Source organism: Rhamphochromis longiceps, linkage group LG10 (assembly GCF_057381845.1).
Source record: "Rhamphochromis longiceps isolate RC_006_pf linkage group LG10, R_longiceps_female_GT1.1, whole genome shotgun sequence".
Lineage (NCBI taxonomy): Eukaryota > Metazoa > Chordata > Actinopteri > Cichliformes > Cichlidae > Rhamphochromis > Rhamphochromis longiceps.
In genome coordinates, this window is record NC_140566.1 from 33486561 (window position 1) to 33505946 (window position 19386).

The 19386-nt window shown below is 45.1% G+C and overlaps 1 protein-coding gene across 3 annotated transcripts in view; it reads left to right on the top strand.

The window, feature by feature from the left end:
* Positions 1-14853, top strand: part of LOC146661242 (rho GTPase-activating protein 7) — a 127192-nt gene extending 112339 nt beyond the window's left edge. For all 3 annotated transcript variants that reach the window (XM_085421339.1, XM_085421338.1, XM_085421340.1), the window contains exons 11-17: positions 361-559; positions 697-910; positions 3602-3716; positions 3802-4032; positions 4155-4384; positions 5202-5375; positions 13680-14853. In XM_085421339.1, coding sequence (XP_085277465.1) covers positions 361-559; positions 697-910; positions 3602-3716; positions 3802-4032; positions 4155-4384; positions 5202-5375; positions 13680-13788 — 1272 coding nt within the window. In that variant the 3' untranslated portion in view covers positions 13789-14853. The remainder of the gene's footprint in view (positions 1-360; positions 560-696; positions 911-3601; positions 3717-3801; positions 4033-4154; positions 4385-5201; positions 5376-13679) is intronic.
* The last annotated feature ends 4533 nt before the right edge of the window (positions 14854-19386 follow it).

Sequence of the window (19386 nt, forward strand, 5' to 3'; positions counted from 1 at the left end):
TTTTGGTGATACTGGGAAACAGTTTTAGTGAAACTGGCTTTTAAAAATCAAAATATAACCCTTAAAGTGGCCTTGTAATGGAACTGGGTGTAGACTGTGATGAAGGCTGACTAGTTCCATAAAATAAACGTTAAGAATCACAAAGCATCGTGATTTGATTCAATTTCATCAAATTTAGTTTGATGAAATAAAAGTTTTTAGTACTTTAACTGTTTGTTGTTTACTACTTTTAACCCCAGTTGAATATTTCTTGAAAGTTAAGAGGAATTGAAAGCGTTAAGAAAAAGCGTCTGCTGCAATCATGCACAATAGTGTAAAATATGACAATAAGAACGTTTAATGTCTTTTACTTCCCCTCAGGTGGGCCTCTTCCGGAAGTCGGGGTTGAAGTCTCGCATCCAGTACCTCCGTGAGCTGGTGGAGTCTGACCCAGACGGAGTTTCATTCGAGGGCCAGTCCGCCTTCGACGTGGCCGACATGCTGAAGCAGTTCTTCAGAGACCTGCCCGAGCCAATTTTCACCAGCAAACTCTGCGAGTCCTTCCTCCACATTTACCAATGTGAGCAGATAACACTCAGTTCTGATTGATTGTCATGAGGGATCAATGGTTTGCTTTCCTAACATGCATCTTTAATAAGAGACAGTTTAAGGACTTTAATCTTGCCATAAAAGCATCTCGTCCCCTTCTTCATGCAGATTTTCCAAAGGATCAGCAGCTGGTCGCGGCTCAGGCGGCCATTTTGCTGCTTCCGGATGAGAACAGGGAAGCGTTGCGGACGCTGCTCTACTTCCTCAGTGATGTTGTGGCTTGCGTGGATGAGAACCAGATGACTCCCACAAACCTCGCCGTCTGCCTGGCGCCGTCTCTGTTCCACCTCAACACCCTGAAGAGGGACGCTAATGCAGCTAGGTGAGCCGAGGCCAAGAAAACGGTCTTAAAATGTGTTTCTGGGGCATCAGCAGGCATCGGTTACCTCATCGCGTCTTCTAAGCGTCTTTTAAAAATTGACATCAGACGTTTCTCTAACTGTGAGGAGTCACACAATCTCAATATGGAAAGAGACGGAGGGCGTGAGGCGTCTGACCCACATTGTCAAAGTTATGTAAGTTTTAACAGCAGTTACATAAAGAGCTGGAGGTGTGGAGTCCACTCTGCCTGTATCTGTGTGTGTGTGTTGCTTTGGTTTTGGCCTAAAATGAAAGCAGATGAAGATCAGAAGAGCTGGGAGATTTCTCTGAGAGCTGTTCCTCTGCTAAGCAGCTTGTTTTGCAGCTTTTAGCCCATTTACTGCAAATCGTTTATTTGATATCTTGCCTGGAGTAGATTTTCTGACACGTCTCATCCTGTGTGTCCTTAAACATAAAACCGAGCGTCGTTTCCTCCTGCTCAGAAGTCCGTGAGGTGACGACGTCAATGCTGTTGTGGTCAAATTAGATAAAACTAAAGTAGCCTCAAAATCTTACAGTTTTTTAAATGATTGAATCGTTTTGGTAGCTTTGCAGTCTCTGTAGGTACCATTTTAACCCCTAATAACCAACAGTTAACTTTATGTGTGCCTGTTTATCTGACAGTGGGCAGGTTGCTCATTGAGGCGCTTTTTCTTCCTCATTTTTCCGAAGCTCTCTGCTCTCACAGATCTCATGACTTCTGGATCTGATCCATCTTTTTCATATGTCTCTTCTCTGTTAGCGAGAACCCGTCGGCAGAGTGTACACTTATTACATAAGCTCCACAGATTTCCATCTGACCTCAGCTTCACGCAGTCAGATGAATAAGTAGATTTTCTGCCGCTCATCTGTTTCATATTCAGAATGTGGTTTAGAAAACAGGAAAACTAGATGATATTCAACAGTATTAGAGTTCATTTTTTAAGGAAAGATCCAATGTAATTGTATGGAAGGCTCATGACTTGGCTTGTGCCGCTTTTGAATTCTCGTGTTCGGTATTAGAGAGAAAATGTATTTCTGTCATTTTTTTATGCAAACGTTCAGCAGTGATTTGTTGGCTGTAGTTAAGGCTCGGAAAGTCGCTTTTTAGGAAAACAAGTCACTAAGTTGGCAACACTGCATCCTGATCAAGCCTCTCTTTTGAACCACGTTAGCTCCTGTTAGTTTTGTTAAACCAGGATTAGGCTGGACGAGCTGTTGGTTTGTACCTTCAGGAAGTCAAACAGTGAAGCTGCATGTTGCATCTTTGACCGGCGTCGGTGATGAAACATGAGACGAGCCTCACGCTGAGACTAAAAAAGGCTGTTTCTTTGTTGTTGTGTTTTTTAATAAACTGAGAGGCGATACTGATGTAAACATGACGGAAACATTTGCATGTTCATGGTTTCTTCCATAAAAATGGAGGAAACTCTGGGAACAGCTGACACCTACAACAACTGTCAGTCCTGTCTTGCTGTGTAAGTTGTATCTCTCTTTTCTTTTCTAACTTTCTCTCAGCCTTTTTTACATAAGCCACTTTGAATTGCCGTCTTGTTGAAAGGCGCTACACAAATAAGCGTCCTTCGTTTTTTGTCTGTCAGCCTTCCTTTCTCTCTCCACCCTCGCTCCGCTCATTCTCTCCTCATATATCTCCTCCTCTGCCTCCTCTTTCGTCTCTCATTCGTGTAATCACCCTTCTTTCAGCTTTTCCTCTCTCTGCCTTCTTCCTCCCTCCCTGCCTTTCCTTTTCATCTCCACCTCTTTCCACTTTGCCTCTTTTCCTCCCTTCAGGCTGACGGGACGGATGATGGAAGTGACACAATCAGCACTTTGTGCCTCCCGTTCTCCCTCGAGCTAAAGTCCCGGCCCGTCAGAAATCGTGTCACACTTTGTGCTGGGAACAATAACTCGGGGTGGGGGGAGACTGCCGCTCCCACAGATCTATGAAATCTCATCTGGTGTTTCTGCTCTGACAGAACTCGCCACTCCCACAGAGTTATACTCTCTTTAATGCATCTGACCAGCTGGGCTTGCTGGAAGTACCGTGTAATTTCTCAGTTAAAAAGAAAAAAAGAAGCTCATCTCTCATCCGCCACAAACTAAAACAACTTGAACTTTCTGTGAATACATCCAGTCAGCCTCAGTCGGTTCAGTGCAAGGGTTTTCCAGAAAACATGACCTTCTGAAGGTGGTAATTCCTGATATATGCACAAAGCCTGAAGCGCTGTGACACTGACACGTCCCCAAAACAAAAAGCATAGAGCTGCAGGGTTCCTGTGGCTTCTTACAAAAATCCATTCAATTAATTTGATAATAACATTCATAATGTTTTTGCCCCCAAACAAAAACTTACTTGACTGAAATCTACAAATCTTCCTGCCAGTTTGACCATATTCCTACATAAAAGAAACCCAAATGAATAAAACTGTTTTTAAACCTGATGACTGTAATCTGACAGAGGCATGAAGTTTAAAACAAGAAGCTTTGACGGCATGATGCTGGGTGGAGGATCAGAGTGAGGGAACCATTATGGAAGGATTATTCCCGCTGAAAAAACAGTTGGGAAGGAAAACCAACTTTGTTCTCGGTGACCAACCCCGAGTACTTAAAGTACTCCTCTAATAGGAGATGATAACAGGATGTTGAACTTGCTCCTGTGGTGTCGTTGCTGTAGGTCCGGTCACAGGAAGTACAGCCTCGGCCGCCCGGATCAGCGAGACCTGAGCGAGAACCTGGCCGCCACCCAGGGCCTGGCTAACATGATCACCGAGGTCCAGAGACTGTTCCAGGTACCACCAACCCGATGCAAAGGACGTTTCTAAGCATGAAAATACATTTTTGAGAGATTAAAAGATCTAAATCATCTTTCTGCAGCTTCCAGAGTTTTGGCCCGGCCAGAGTCTAACCGCCAGTGATGACGTCTTCACTGAGGAGTCCAGAGGAGGCCTGGTTACCTCGAGTCAAAGCGGCGGTGAGGAGGACTTGGAGGAGAGAAGGCGCAAACTGCAGCTGAGCACCCAGCAACTCCTGAAGGAGGCCAGGGAGAAGAGCCGAGGCTGGGAGAGCCACCCGGCTCCAGATCACGTGGAGCTGGCCTACAAGAAGGTGAATGTGGGGGGGCGGGGGAGGAGGAAGTGACATCACCACGCGGTTTCTGTGTCGCACTATGAAGGCTCGAAATTAACCTTAAGGCCTGCCTCTAATTTATCATCTCTGCTCATCTTCAGATGGACGATGGCTGCCCGCTGTGGATGTGGCGAGGCTCTGTGGAGGTGGACGCCGCACAGGGGGAGCTGCTCCACCGGCTGCTGAGGGAGCAGCAGCTGTGGGAGGAAGGCCTTCATCAGGCCGCCGTCATCCAGACCTTGTCCAAGGACGCAGACGTCTACCGCTACCTCCTTCAGGGCCAAGGCCACGGCCTGGGCTCGCAGCCCCTACAGGAGCACCTGCTAATCAGGTAATGAGCCACAGCGAGCCCACGAGCGCTCGCCTCGACCTGCTGAGCTGTACGGAGCGGGGAGGACGGGGGAGTTGAAGCTGAAAGTACCCTCAAAGTGTCACTTTGAGTTACACTGAAACAAAGCATGCCTTTTGTGTGCGTGAGGTTTGAATGGGGGGGTTGATGAAATTTTAATCCGAGCCTGAAGTCAGATGAGACGTGACAGTATCTGTGTTTACAGTTGGCCCGCGTCGCTGGTGCACCTTCAGACTCGCCTGCCGCTGTGAGCGCTGTGAGCATGAACTCAGAGTTACCCTGACTAAGAACTAAAAATCACCACTTCTGCATAATGCATCCAAACGAGGTCTTTTACTTTCACCAAATCCCTCACGGACACCCAACCAGAACATTAGTGTGGTCGTGAGGACCCGTGGGCTTCGAATGAAAACGTCAATCTTTAAAAAATAAATAGTTTCATTTGTTTGAAGGAGGAAAAACACTGAAAGCAGCTGGTCGGGGTCTATTTGAACCACCTTTGGTGTAACGCTTAATAAGTTCCCCAGCTGATGGCTTACACTGAAGCACATTTGCATTTATTTACAGGACTTTCAACACATATTCAACAGAAATGAAATAAAAATGATATTTAGCACAAAGAAGGGTGATTGTAGTTTGGTTGCAGGATTTGTCTGACTCAGTCCTTTTGCTTTAGAGGCTGCTTAGTTTAGATGTCAACGGCAAGACAAGCATCACTCAGACAGCGGCAGATTATCCCACACAGTAAAAATAATGTTGTGGGAGCAGAACTTTGTAACATGAATCGCTCCCTCCTCAGGATCTGGCAGGCAGACCCGTCCTCCGGCCTGACGTACCTCTCCTCTGTGTCTACCGAACTCCCCGAGGTGCTGGCGGAGGGGATCAGGGTCCACACCCACATTTGCCTCTACCTGCTGGAGCCCACAGGAATCAGGAAGACCCGACTGACACACCTCTGTCGCACAGATACAAGGTGAGGAGACGTTTTAAACTGATCTGAGCCGCAAGTAGAAAGCATTTAAATTTGTTTACAGTAAAGTGGCCAAACGGTCCTTTAAGTTTAAAGGCTGAAAGGTGAATTGTGCAGCAACTACACAGAGGCCGAGAGGGTTTAAGGCCGTGAGAAGCCTATTAAAAGAAATATCTAGAGAGCGCGCTTAGTCCATGTTATCTCTCTTAATTGAGCCCGTTCTGTGTTTTTGACCTCTGCCAGCACCCATCTGCAGCTCCTCCCTGTAGGTGAGCAGATGAGAAAAAGGAGGAGGAGGAGCAGGTCTCCTCCTCATGATTCATGCCCTTTGAAACTAAGTTGCTGCAGATTTTCTGCTGCTTACGTGATCAGGCTGACTCTCGGCGGAGCCCTGCAGCTCCATTTGTCTATGCTGATTAAATGAAACTAACCCTCCGTGCCACAGAAAGCAGGTGGCGGTGGCGCTCTCGTATCCCTGACATTGAACTACACGGGAAGGCGCTGTAGGCAGCGACACTGATTCAGTGTGTGGGAGGCACATTTCTGCCAAAATGTAAGCTCTCAGGTTTGATCTGGTCGAGCTAGTTCATATTTCTTTTATTGATCCTTCACAAACGAACCAATGGTGATCTATCCTGTACCTGACGAGACATTATAAATGATTGTAATTACTATAATAAATCCTCAGGGAACCACGAACAGCTCCACAAGATTCCATAGATGGAAAAAAAGAACTGGGCCACACCTTTTAATCTTTGAATTTGGATGTTTTAAGGGCTCAAAATCTCATCTGGCATTAACATCATCACAGAAACTGCACCAGGAGCTTCGTTGCGTGGGCTTCCATGGGCGTAATGTGCACGTGGTACAGTTCTTTTGTCCATATAAAGTCTCGATAACTACTGTGGCACTGCTCTGGGAATAAAATAAGACACAAAATTAGGTACAATAACTCCCCTGGGAACCATGAACATCTCAAAAATGTAATGGTGACTCATCCTTCCTCCTGCAGTGGATTCAAAAATTACAAAAACATAGAGCTGGGCGATATGAGATGTTTTCATATCACGATATGTTTTTTTCATTTCAGGCGATAACGATATCTATCACGATATAAGCCAAATAACTATATTTGTAAGATTTAAATGTGCCGTTGCTCACAAGTAAAATGTGAAATAATCAGCAGCTTGTTTTTATTTAAATATTTATTTCCCATAATAAGTTCAACAGGGTAGATGTACTTAAGGAACATGAGACTTTTTCAGATAAATAAAGGCAAATATTGCAAACTACACAAAAGGCAGCCGCTAAAGCGTTTAAGTTTCAAAATAGAACAAACGAAACAGACTAAATTGTCAATTCCACTTAGAAACAAAATATTAATTCTAAAAATAAATCTTAGTTTGTTTTACAGAAGAACAGACAAAACTGACTAACTTTTGTCAATATCAAATAAACTGAGAACTAAAAGGAAATTCTCAATCTCTCCTTGTTGTATAGCTGAGCTTTTCAAACAGTTTTAACAGTTACTTTAGTCTGACAAAAGCCGAATGACGAATTAGCGCTTCCAGTCAGAGACTGAGGCTACGTCCACACGTACACGGGTATTTTTGAAAACGGAGATTTTCCGTTTTCGTTTTAAAAAATAATCCCGTCCACACATAAAGGCAGAAATGAAGGAAAACGCTGCTATGAACATGCCAAAGCAGCAGGTGGCGCTAGATTCCTAACCGTGCAGAAATGTTGGCCAATCAGAAGTCTAGAAGCCTCGGTGGGAAAAAGTAAACAAAGCTGGGGCATAGAAGCAGAACCGAGTCGTATGTGTGGAGGGACAGTAACTGTGTGTATATGTAAGCATTTAAACACTGCAGAGAGTAGAATTAACAGTAACAGTATTGTAGAAATTCATTTCACCGAAACAATAACGTGGTGCACAGTGTGACGCATGCACCAGTTTATTGTATTTCCAGACTTGCTTTCGGCACATTTACAGTGCACGCTACTCTGTTTTTTGTCAGACTTGAAATAGCCGAAATACCTTCACACTACGGAACTTCTATGGCTCTTCCGTTCGACAATCTCTCCGGCATTGCAACCATCATCTGTTTTCTCTTCGGTCACGCTCGGTTGATTTTTCTAGTCGGCACACTCATTTCCTCCATTACGCGCTGGCTCCATTACCCGCTGGCTGCTTCCCAAACAAACACACGTGCGGCTTGGCACTTGTGCTGTACGTAACAAGTCACGCGACATGACGCTGCGGCTGTGATTGGTTCGGCTCTGCGCTACTTAATTTGGATTGCCTTTTTTTTTTTTTTTTTTTTTAAGAGGACAAGAGCGGTGAGGTCTATCGCGATAGCTTAATTTCTCTATCGAGTAAAAGTTATATCGCGATACATATCGTTATCGTTCTATCGCCCAGCTCTACAAAAACACCAATAGTTTTTATTTTATTGCATTAAACAGCCACAACCCACTTGCTCCGGTGTCCTAAATGTGACGACAGAAGTGATGTCTCAGCTGCTTACAATAGGTATCCTTGAATATTGCTCCATCCTTGAGGACGGACTGCCGTGTAGATTTGTTCCTGGTTCTCAGAGGAGTGACCACACTGACGTTGGTGTCATGGACTCATTTCTGCATGTAGTATTGGCGCGGCAGCTACGACAGCAGTGTCGAGCAGAATCCATAATGCCAACGTGATTATGATCATTCTTTCGGAAACATCTCTGCACATGTTTCATAGCAGTCCATAAGTGAGAATAGGGTACATCCCCTGGGAACCATGAACAGCTCTACAAAATAAGTAACACAAACCTACAGGTGGAAAACCTGCACCACTGCTCCCAGAAAACCGTTATACACCAAAGCTTCTGCACAAAGCTCAGGATGTATCCTCTGGAACCAGAAACATGTCTATAGAACTGCATCCAGTTTTTGATGAAGACCAGACCAATCAATGCTGTCCATAGAGACACAAGCATCACAAATAAAATTTCAAAGATGCAATTTGTCAGGATTTTCTACCGTTTCACTTTTGATTTCCTAATTTTCCCTGAATGTCGCCGTGTGAGAAAATGAACTCCAGTCAAAGAGTGAAAATGGTGATTTGCTACATGAGACGAGGGCAGAGCAGCAAAGACGGGTTTGATCTCTCACTGTGTGATTATCTCAGCAGGCGTTTCAGTCGGCCCATTACGACTGAAGTGAAAAGAAGCGCACAATCACACACTCGCGTCTGCTTCTGATGAGTACGTGCTGAATAAAGAGCCGCCTGTGAAACTGAAACTGTTATCCAGAGCGACGTAGAGCGCATACAGAAGCGAAATCAGCTTCATTTCCAGGCAAACATCGGCCCGCTCGCGCTCCTGTTACGCAAGAGTGATCACGTAAGAAAGAAGTGAAAACGCCCAGAGGGATGAGTGCCTTCACTCTTCCCATTGTCCAACTTCCTCTCGCCTTTAATTTCCTCTCATCTAAACATCTGTGATGCGCCAGCCTGTCTCGGGCTTATTTGCTGTGGCATTAATTTTAAGTGCTTGTTAGCTTTGAAGGCAAGACAATAGATCCACTGCATCAAGGTCAGCGGGGCTTTTTACAGTACAGGGCTGTGAAGGAGATCCTATCGCCTCCAGAGGAAATTAAACACGTTACAGCCTCAACGAGGAGGGAGGGAGCGGGGAAAGCAACGTGGATTTTCAGGCTGAAGCTCAGAATCAGAATCAGAATCAGAATACTTTATTGATCCCTGGGGGAAATTATTTTTTGTTACAGTGCTCCATTTTAAACCAACATTAAGACAAGACAGACAATACGCTAACTAAGAATAGTACAATATATACATATATATACATACATACATACATAAGTCACTTATAAATAAATATTTGGAAAAGAAACACGTGTAGTTGTAGCAGCAAACAGTGTGTTGAGTGGATGCGTTGTACAGGGAGCCACAGGCAGGAAAGATTTCCTGTGTCGTTCAGTGGTGCTTTTCGGTAATCTCAGTCTCTCACTGAACGAGCTCCTGTGACTGACCAGCATGTCATGGAGTGGGTGGGAGGTGTTATCCAACATTGTCTTTATCTTGGACAGCATCCGCCTCTCCGACACCACCTTGAGGGAGTCCAGCTCCATCCCCACAACATTGCTGGCCTTACGGATCAGTTTATTAAGTCTGTTGGCATCTGCGACCCTCAGCCTGCTCCCCCAGCATGCAACAGCATAGAGGATCGCACTGGCCACAACAGACTCATAGAAAATCCTCAGCATTTTCTGGCAGATGTTGAAGGACCTCAGTCGCCTCAAAAAATAGAGACGACTCTGGCCCTTCCTGTAAAGTGCTGTGGTGTTTTTAGCCCAGTCCAGTTTATTGTCAATGTGTACTCCAAGGTATTTATAGTCCTCCACAATGTCAACACTGACCCCCTGGATTGAAACAGGGGTCAAGTGTTTCCTGGTCTTCCTGAAGTCCACGATCAGTTCCTTGGTCTTTGCCACGTTGAGCTGCAGATGATTCTGCTCACACCACGTGACAAAGGAGTCGACCACAGCCCGGTACTCTGTCTCATCATCCCTGCTGATGCATCCAACCACCGCAGAGTCATCAGAAAACTTCTGAAGATGGCAGGTCTCTGTGCAGTGGCTGAAGTCTGTGGTGTAGAGGGTGAAGAGGAAGGGGGAGAGGACAGTCCCCTGTGGTGCCCCTGTGTTGCTAATCACCTTGTCAGACACACACTGTGGGAGACGTACATATTGTGGTCTTCCTGTCAGGTAATCAACAATCCAGGACACCAGAGAAGCATCCACCTGCATCGCTGCTAACTTATCACCCAGGAGGGTCGGCCTGATGGTGTTGAAAGCACTGGAAAAGTCAAAAAACATGACCCTCACAGTGCTCGCCGGCTGGTCCAGATGGGTGTAGACACGATTGAGCAGGTAGATGATGGCGTCCTCTGTTCCGAGACGAGGCTGATAAGCGAACTGAAGGGGATCCAGATGTGGTCTTACTATGGGTCGCAGCTGGTCCAGGATGAGCCTTTCCAGGGTCTTCATGATGTGGGAGGTCAGTGCCACGGGCCTGTAATCCTGGGGGCCACTGGGACGAGGCGTCTTTGGTACAGGGACGAGGCATGATGTCTTCCACATCACCGGGACCCTCTGCAGACTCAGACTCAGCATAAACAGTTTATGAAAGACTCCACACAGCTGGGGGGCACAGGCCTTGAGGACAAGGGGACTCACTCCGTCTGGTCCAGCAGACTTGCCTGAGTGAAGTCTCCTCATTTGCATCTCAACCTGGTATTGAGTGAAGGTGATGGGTGGGGGAGGGGTGTCAGGAATCTCACAGGAGGCAACATGTGAAGAGAGAGGCTGGCACAGTGGTGTGGCTCTGGATTCCAGGCTGACTGCAGGTGAGGTTGTGGGGGTGGGAGCAGACACTGTGGTGTCGAATCTATTGAAAAACAGATTCAACTCGTCGGCTCTATTCTCACCTCCCTCAGCTCCCCTGCTGTTGGTTGGCCTGAATCCAGTGATGGTCTTCATGCCCCTCCACACCTCTCTCATGCTGTTCTGCTGGAGTTTCCACTCCAGCTTCCTCCTGTAATTGTCCTTAGCCTCTCTGATCTTGTCCTTTAGTAACACCTGGACCTTCCTCACCTCCTCTTTGTTGCCCCCTCTGAAAGCCCTCTTCTTGTTGTTGAGGAGGGCTTTGATGTCCTTAGTCACCCACGGCTTGTTATTTGGGTAACAATGAACAGTCTGAGCTGGAACAATGGAGTCGGTGCAGAAAGTTATGTAGTCTGTGATACACTCAGTAAGCCCATTGATGTCCTCGGCGTGAGGCTCACAGAGTGTTTCCCAGTCGGTCACCTCGAAACAGCCCTGTAGTTCCGCTATTGCCTCCTCTGACCACCTCCTGACAGTCCTGGTGGTCACAGGTTCCCTCCTCACAATTGGCACATAGCGGGGGGTGAGGTGAATCAGGTTATGATCTGACCTACCAAGTGGGGGGAGGGAGGAGGAGCTGTATGCATCCTTGACGTTAGCATACAGTAAGTCTAAAGTTTTCTCTCCCCTGGTGGGACAGTCCACATATTGTTTGAATGTTGGTAGTGTATTGTCCAGTGATACATGGTTGAAGTCACCCGAGATCACAATAAAGGCACTCGGGTGCTGAGTCTGTAGCCGAGCTATGGCAGAGTGGATAGTGTCACATGCAGCTGTGGGGTTAGCAGAGGGGGGGAACATAAACAGCCACCAAGATGACGTGAGAGAATTCCCTGGGTAAATAATACGGCCTGAGTCCAACAGCACACAGTTCAGTGTCCGGGCAACAAATCCTTTCTTTGACTGTTATGTTGGCAGGGTTACACCACCGGTTGTTAACTAAAACAGCAAGCCCACCTCCTTTCCGCTTACCGCTAGCGATGCTGTCCCTGTCCGCCCGAACAGTGTGGAAGCCTTCCACGGAAGCATTCTCATCGGGAATGACCTGGTGCAGCCATGATTCGGTGAAACACATCAGGCTACACTCTCGGTATTCCCTCTGACTCCGTACCAGTGCTGAGAGCTCGTCGATTTTAATTGCCAACGATCGCACATTTCCCATCACGATAGACGGCAGACACGGTTTATACCTCCTCCTCGCTTCGAGCCTCCGCTGTCTCACCGTCACCTTTTTTCTTCTCTTCTGTCCTTGACCTCTGCATCCCCGATGTGTTTTCCTCCAAATTTCAGCTGGTACTTCTGCGGGCACTTCTGCGGGCCTGGCCAGCGAGCCGGCCGGCATCAGGGCGATCAGCTGATCTCTGGAGTAAACAGTCCGTGCGTGTAGGAGATGTGCCGCGGTCCCGTTCCATGATAAAAGTAACAGTTCCACGGCCACCAGAAGAACAAAAACTCTCTCAATCCACATGATTGAGTAAGAGATAGAAAACGGAGGAAAATACAAGTCAGAAAAAAAAAGAATACGTAAGAAAAAAGAGCTAAACTAAGAGAAAAGCAGGAGCGACTGTAACAGGCTGCACGCTGGTTGGCGCAACAGATGCTCTGTTACCTGTTCTTAACTCAGGTTTAGATGATGAGCCTGCATAGAAGAACTTATAAACAAGAACTGCAGAAATGTATTTAAGGGACTTCATACCTCAGTCAAAATCTCTGAATACCTTCTTTGTCGTCTCATCCAAAGCTCTCAGACATAAGGACAGACTTGAGTTTTTGATGTGCCTGCCATGCTTCCTGCACTGACCCCTGACTAAAAAAAACAAACCAAGACCATAAAACATTTGACCAACATTCGAAACAGTCTTGGTGCTCATTTGAGTCCAAACTTTAACAAATCCAGCAATGAAATACGTCCGTTAACAGTCTAAAAAACAGAAGGGGGCAGTACTTCCTCTGTGCTCTGGCTAAAACTGCAGCCCCCTGGTGGCCCACGCAGGTACTGCAGGTGTGCCCCGATAAGTCATTTGCAAAATATAGCTTTAAAAAAAAGTCGTTAGATATTAAAACATAATCCTCTGGATAAAGCGATAGAAAATGCCCAAACCGATCCCAGGATCCAGTCGTTTGGGGTTTCAAAATCAAAAAGGATTTTTTGAGTCCTGCAGGCCACCATCTCTCAGCTTTTAATAAACGTGATGAAATTGTGAAACTGAAACTACGTTTTTTTAAGTATGGCATTAGTACTTATTGTTAAGGCCGTTACACACCCGACATGTGAAGTCCGTGCCCATTTCTTTTGTGTTAAAATGATTTTTTGGTCTATTTAATTGGATTAATTTTGTTTTTCTGATTTTTATTTATTTATTTATTTATTTTTGCAGCGAGCTCAGTGTGTCCACACGTCACACGACAAGTTTGAGCTGTAAAATCCACGTTCCACGTTTGTTCCTAATGCGCTCGGTGTGTATCAACCTTTATTCCACATTTTTGAAGCTATTTTTGATCCTGATGTGAATCCTGATCTAAAGCCATTGATGGAGACTTGAGTTCAAAATCAGAGGATTGAACCAGCAGGCCAGTGTAAGTCCTGAACGACAGGTGTCGCCACTCAGGCGAAACCTCATCAGAGCTGATTTAGGAGCATGTTTTTCGAGTGTCATCTTTTCAAACTGCTGCTGCGTCTCCCTGAAATCCGACGCAATCGTAAACTTTTTGGTCCTGCTGTGGCGGCAAAACGCAGGAGGTTACAAAAATGAACAGCAGCAGACATGATGTCATTTGTGTGCCTGTAACGGTGTAATAGTTCCCCTGTCCCACCTTTTTCCCGCTGACACACCTCCTCTGTGTTTTATCTTCCAGGGGTCGGTCGCAGGAGTGGCACAGCAAGGTGAGCGGACTCCGCCTGGCCTCCGGTCTGCTGGCCATCAAAGACTCCTTCAGAGCCGAGTACAAAGAAACAAAGATATGAGCCCATGCAGAGAAAGTCAGGCTCATCTGGAGCGCTCGTCCTCCTCCTCCTACTCTTCTTCACGTCTGGCTGAACTGCAAACCGAGCAGAATGCAGGACGAAACGGGGCGGACCGCACCGTCGCTGTCCTGCGTCTTTCTGGAAGTTTGAAAACTCTGCCGTTGGAGTTTTCTCTATATGTTTGCTTTTTACTGTGGGTGACCTTGCGGATTGCCAGCAGCACCTCTGCACTCCCTGCTGTGCCTGTTACGCTTCACACTCAAGTTCACACACAGACACACAAAAATGCAAAGCGTGGCGAGCTTTGACAAAGGACGTTTTGATGGGAGGGTGAAAAAGCTGAGGCTGGTTTGACTTTGAGGAAAAAAAGGAGCAAGTGTGACTTCTGCAATAATGGCATCACCGGCAGGAAGAGAAGGAGGCAGGGGAAGCTGCCGGGACAAAGTCAGGAAGCGAGGACAGAAAACATCAGGAAGCAGACTTTCGGCCACCAGAGAGCGGCTGCTGTATCAAACCTGTGACCGAGAACAAAGAAAAGGAACGACGTGCGGCCGTCCTGAACGCCTTAAAAGGACATCGAAAGCTGTGAAGTCGGCTCGACGGTTCTAGAGACGGTCCGGCTAAACCAATCGGGAAAAATCTGAGGAGAGACGAGCAAATCGTCTTTCTCGAGCTTGGCGGGGACTGCAGGGCGGTGATGCCTGTAATAAAGGGGACTTTCTAATGCCTACACACACTTTTTGCCATCACCGGAACTTCTGAATTCGCTCCTGTGACGGTTCGCAGACGAGCGATATCTACCTCTACACGGGACGACGCCACGGTGGTGAAAACTCGGAGGCCGAACTCCAGGATTTTTTTTTTAACTTTGTATTTATTCTTGTACAGATCTTCGAGTGTTGCTTTTAAAGCCTGCTTGACCTGAATACTGCATGAAAAAGTCATTAAATTCTATATCAGATTATTTAACTTTAAAGTACATCTGAATACAAATGTTCTATCCAGATATGTTATTTAATTCCTGGCTTTGTGTGTGAAACATATCCGTGCCAAACACCTAATTAAAATGTTTATTTCTCCTCAAACCTGCTTCCTGTTGTTATTTCTCCCCCTCTCTCTCCTCTGTGACTCGTCTGAGTGCCAAACAGATTACCGACTGTAATTTTGCGGGAAGGCGGGGGAAACAGCAGGCAGCGTGAAGATGAGGTGCCACACTGCGCCACTGAAGCACAAGAGATTAATAAGTATGGCAGTGCGAGCCAAAAAAACCTTCCAACCCTCACCTCTCCCTCCTCCTCATAAACATGCAATGTATTATGCAAATCGTGTCTAATTTGCATATGGCTAATTTGCATATCTTATTGGTTCATCTCTCAGATCACATGGTTAAACTGCTGATAAACGCGATAAGACGGAAACGTGAAGTAAAAATACTTATCGGGGCAAAGACGTCGTGCCCCGGTCCAAACAGGCTTGTAAGAAAGAGACAATGAGAGAAAACAGAAGTCCCTGCAGGCGGTTTCATTTCCACACAAGTCTGTTCTTCCATATGGTGCTAAAGCATCACGAGCTGAACTTTGGATGAACTCAGGTCAAAGGTTCAAGAAGCCGGCCAAGACTAGAAATCACAAAATAACGTGTACCAGTCCGGGGGTCGTTTGGTACCAGGCCGCGAGAGTTGAGGCTCGGGTATGAAATGTATGGTTTTATCGTTATTTTTATTTTATCGTTAACTTGGTTTCCCTGGGTCTTTTCCCATGTGTTATGAATAAATGTTATTTTTTTGGTACTGGCGCTGGTCTTATTTTGCTGTATTCATCCACGACACCTTAAAGGCCGGTCCATGAAAATATTGTTGGACATAAACCGGTCCATGGCCCGGTTGGGGACCGCATAATCCAAATGTACTCATTGTTAATACTATGCTTTTACTTGGGTAATACTTTGGTTACTATATATAACTTATTAATCCTTTCATTTTCTGTTACTATGTAATTACTGAGCCGTAATACAAGTGGGTTTTTTTTTTATACCTCAAGAGGTGGTGGAGACCAAAACTGGAGTTAAAAGATTAAAAGATTACTGGACTTACATTCCTGAGACAAACACAGACACGGGTCCAGTGGGATGATAACTTCGCCAGAATGGACTCAAGCTGACACGTGCTCTGTAAAGACAGACTGCAGTCATGCACAGTGGTAGCCAAAATACATGCAATTTAAATATAACCAGAAACACAAGTAAAACTTTATCTTTGAAGGTAAAGAACAGAGTTTAAGTTTTGAAAAGTTTCTTATGAAACAAGGATTTGAAAAGGACGTCAACACTGGGAAACGAAGAAGAGACGGTTGAATAAAGAGGGAATCTGTCACAACAAGAAAATAAAACATGAAAAATAAAATAAAACATGAAATTACATTTTTTGCATTGATGTAATGCTTCAGTATGCACGACCCTCTCAGCTGAAATCGTTTTAAAGCTAAAATCTACATGTTATTCATTAATTTTCAAATGTAAAAATTCACCAAAAAAGCTGAAAAAATAGTAAAGCTGTTGATTTAACAAGTTAAATTACAGTAATTTACTCACAGTCCTGCAAAGTTGAACATTTATGCTTTCCTTAACATTTTCCAAAACTGACTGCAGTCTTTGCCGGCCCTTTCTGGGCCCGGAGCCTCATGTTTGACACCCCTGGTTTAGACAATTCAAACTACTCAATCGCACTTCTCTAGAACCTCACTTTTCAAAGTCATGCTGAAAATGATAAAGAAAATTGGAGTTGAATCTGCCGACACAAACAAACAGATTGCATCTTTGTGGCTGTATGTACAGACCTGCTTTTTACCTGCACTTCTCAGGTGAGCCCCCATCCCGAACCTGAGCACGTTGTTCAGCAGCTTTGATCTCCACAGACGTCGTCACCAACTGCCAGGCCCTGAAACCACCCAGTCCTTCTAACCCAGCGCGAGACATAAAGGAGAGGGAATAAACTTCAGCTGAAAGGACTGAGTGATGATAATCGTCTCTCCCACTGAGGCAGGAGGGTTATTGCTTCTGCAGGTGTTACTGAGGTGGCGGTGGCATGGCGAGCGGTCTCCTCCCGGGGCGACTGTCAAAACACCTTTAACGCCGTCCTTCAGCAGCAGCAGCGTGGCAGCACCCAAAAGAATAAAAGAATAAACTAAAACAGAGGCTCTGCGGAAGCCTGATGAATGTTTCATGAAGGAATTATTGCCTGAGAAGGTACTGAGATAAAGTCCCGGGACGTATGGAACGATAAGAGACAACTAGAAAGGAAAGGGACTTTATATTTTTCATAAGCTTCAAAGATGGGTCACAGGAAGACATCTTCAGAAGTCTTCTAACAACTATTGTATGGCTTGTGGCCATTCTTGGAGACATACAATTTTTATATCTACCGCAGTGCACATCTGTCTGGGGGGTAAAGGCAGACTCAACAATTACAAGCTCGCGGGCTGCCTCGAGGAAGTGTGTGATGTATAATTAAGTTCGTCAAATGGGTTTGTTTGCCTCACACTTTGAGTTTCTGAGAAACAAAGGCCACTTTCTCACACGAGTCATGGAAAGTGAAGACTAATTGTTATCTGAAATGCAGCGCGAATCAAATGTGACTTTCCATACATCAGGGTCAGGGACGCAGGGTGGGCGACGCAGAGGAAAGCAATTAGAGTCGAAATACATGCAAAACAAAAAAGCTTTAAGCTTTAAGTCAATCTGTGGACTTTATGTGTGATTAACCTGTTACGCAAACCTTTAAAGGAACGAGTTCGGTGTCTGAAGAAGAGACACGGTGAAAACTGGAAATACAGCAGAGGTGAAAGCTCGAGTCAGTCAGCCACAGCTCGCTGTCGTTGCCTTTACGCGTCCAGAAATGATGCTACAACTGCTGATAGCAAAGCCCTTTGTGCATTTTTATTTTGTGTGGATATTGTTCACCCTCATTGGGGCTCTCAGATTACTAGCTAACATTACAAACTAAATAGCTAACCGAATACACTGCACTAAAAACCTGTGTATGATTGTTTGGTATATTGCCTGTACAGTTGCCCATAATTCTAATGAAAAGCACCAACTTGTCTGCAAACACTTGCCAACTACCAGCAAAGACGTGGTAAAACTTGAAAAAGTACAATGCAAACTGGACCGGAGAAGGTGCACCTTCAAAAGTAAAATTTGTGCCTCAGCATGTTTCAAAAGGAGCAACTTTTTGAAGGGTACTATTGCTTGAATAGTTGCTGGCAACTGTGGACGACTGCTGTAATCACGAGGGGGGATTTGCTAACCTGTCACACGTGTTCTCCTGCAGGAGGTTGCCAGATGGTCGCGGACCAGTGCAACTGAGGCCTTATTCACTTGTCCAAGCCAGACAAATCAACGTTGCTAGCAGTCACATGTCTGCAAAGGCAGTTACATGTTCGTGTCACATTTTAAACACAGACTTAGAAGTAGCATGTCCCACTTTTATATTGTCTATGATTCAACATCAGCAGACTAATAGCTTAAGGTTGGATTTGAGCTGAAAAACCAAACAATCCTTCTGCTTCTTGTTTTTTAGAGCTAATATTAGCTAATGCGGGCCTGCTAATACAAAATGCTAGCTCTGCTAAGTCCTATTTAGCATCATTAAATTATTCAAACGAGGTCTAGTAACTTCACCGTCCATTTTCATAGTACTTGATGTTTAATAACCATATTAGATGAACTCATTAACCATCAGCAAACAACATAATTACAAAATATGCATAGCTAACATTTGCTTTTTAGAGTAATGAAATCTCATAGCAGATTTTTATTTATGTAGCCAAATTAAAGCTAGCTAGCTAAGTCAACTTTACAGCTGACTTTGACTTAGCAGACCTTAATGTTGGCATACATAACATGAGATGCAGAAGTATATTGTCAGTTTTGTGTGCTGAATACCTAAACACTGTTTCATAGATATTAGCTTACACACAAACACAAGTAATAATATTATCACTGCAAATAGCAATCACAGATTTTTCAAGGCTTTTTTAGTTCATATTTTGTATCTCCGTCTTTTCTGGGTGAGGAAAAAAAAATCATGTTAATCAGGGTTTACAAAACGCTGGGTACGCTGATGAGCCAGGTGTAAATTACCATGTGATCTCTCTGTGCAATGACATCCAATCAATGGGCCTTTCCAGCTGCACTTTCGGAAATTAAACCCAATGAGCAAAAGTGGCACCCATCCATCTCTGTGCTACACTTCCCAACGTAGAATCCCACAGATTGGCCGTCATTATCCAGACAGATCACGTGTTAACAGCATGAAGTGGAAACAGGCTCTTAATGAGCAGCAGCACATGTAATCTACCTCTGCTTGAAAAACAGCCAGTTTATCCTATGACATCCAAGATCGTAATCAAAATGCTTTTACTCACACACCAATGAACCGATTTCAGAGCTTTACCCTCTGAAGCACCGCTGTGTACACATTTTTTTTCCAGAATAGCTCCCAACCACGGAGTTTATATCCGACCAAACCAGGAAGCCGATATGTCTCAACTGAAGTTTACAGAACCAGCTTTAAAATGACTGACAGCAGACTGGGTGATA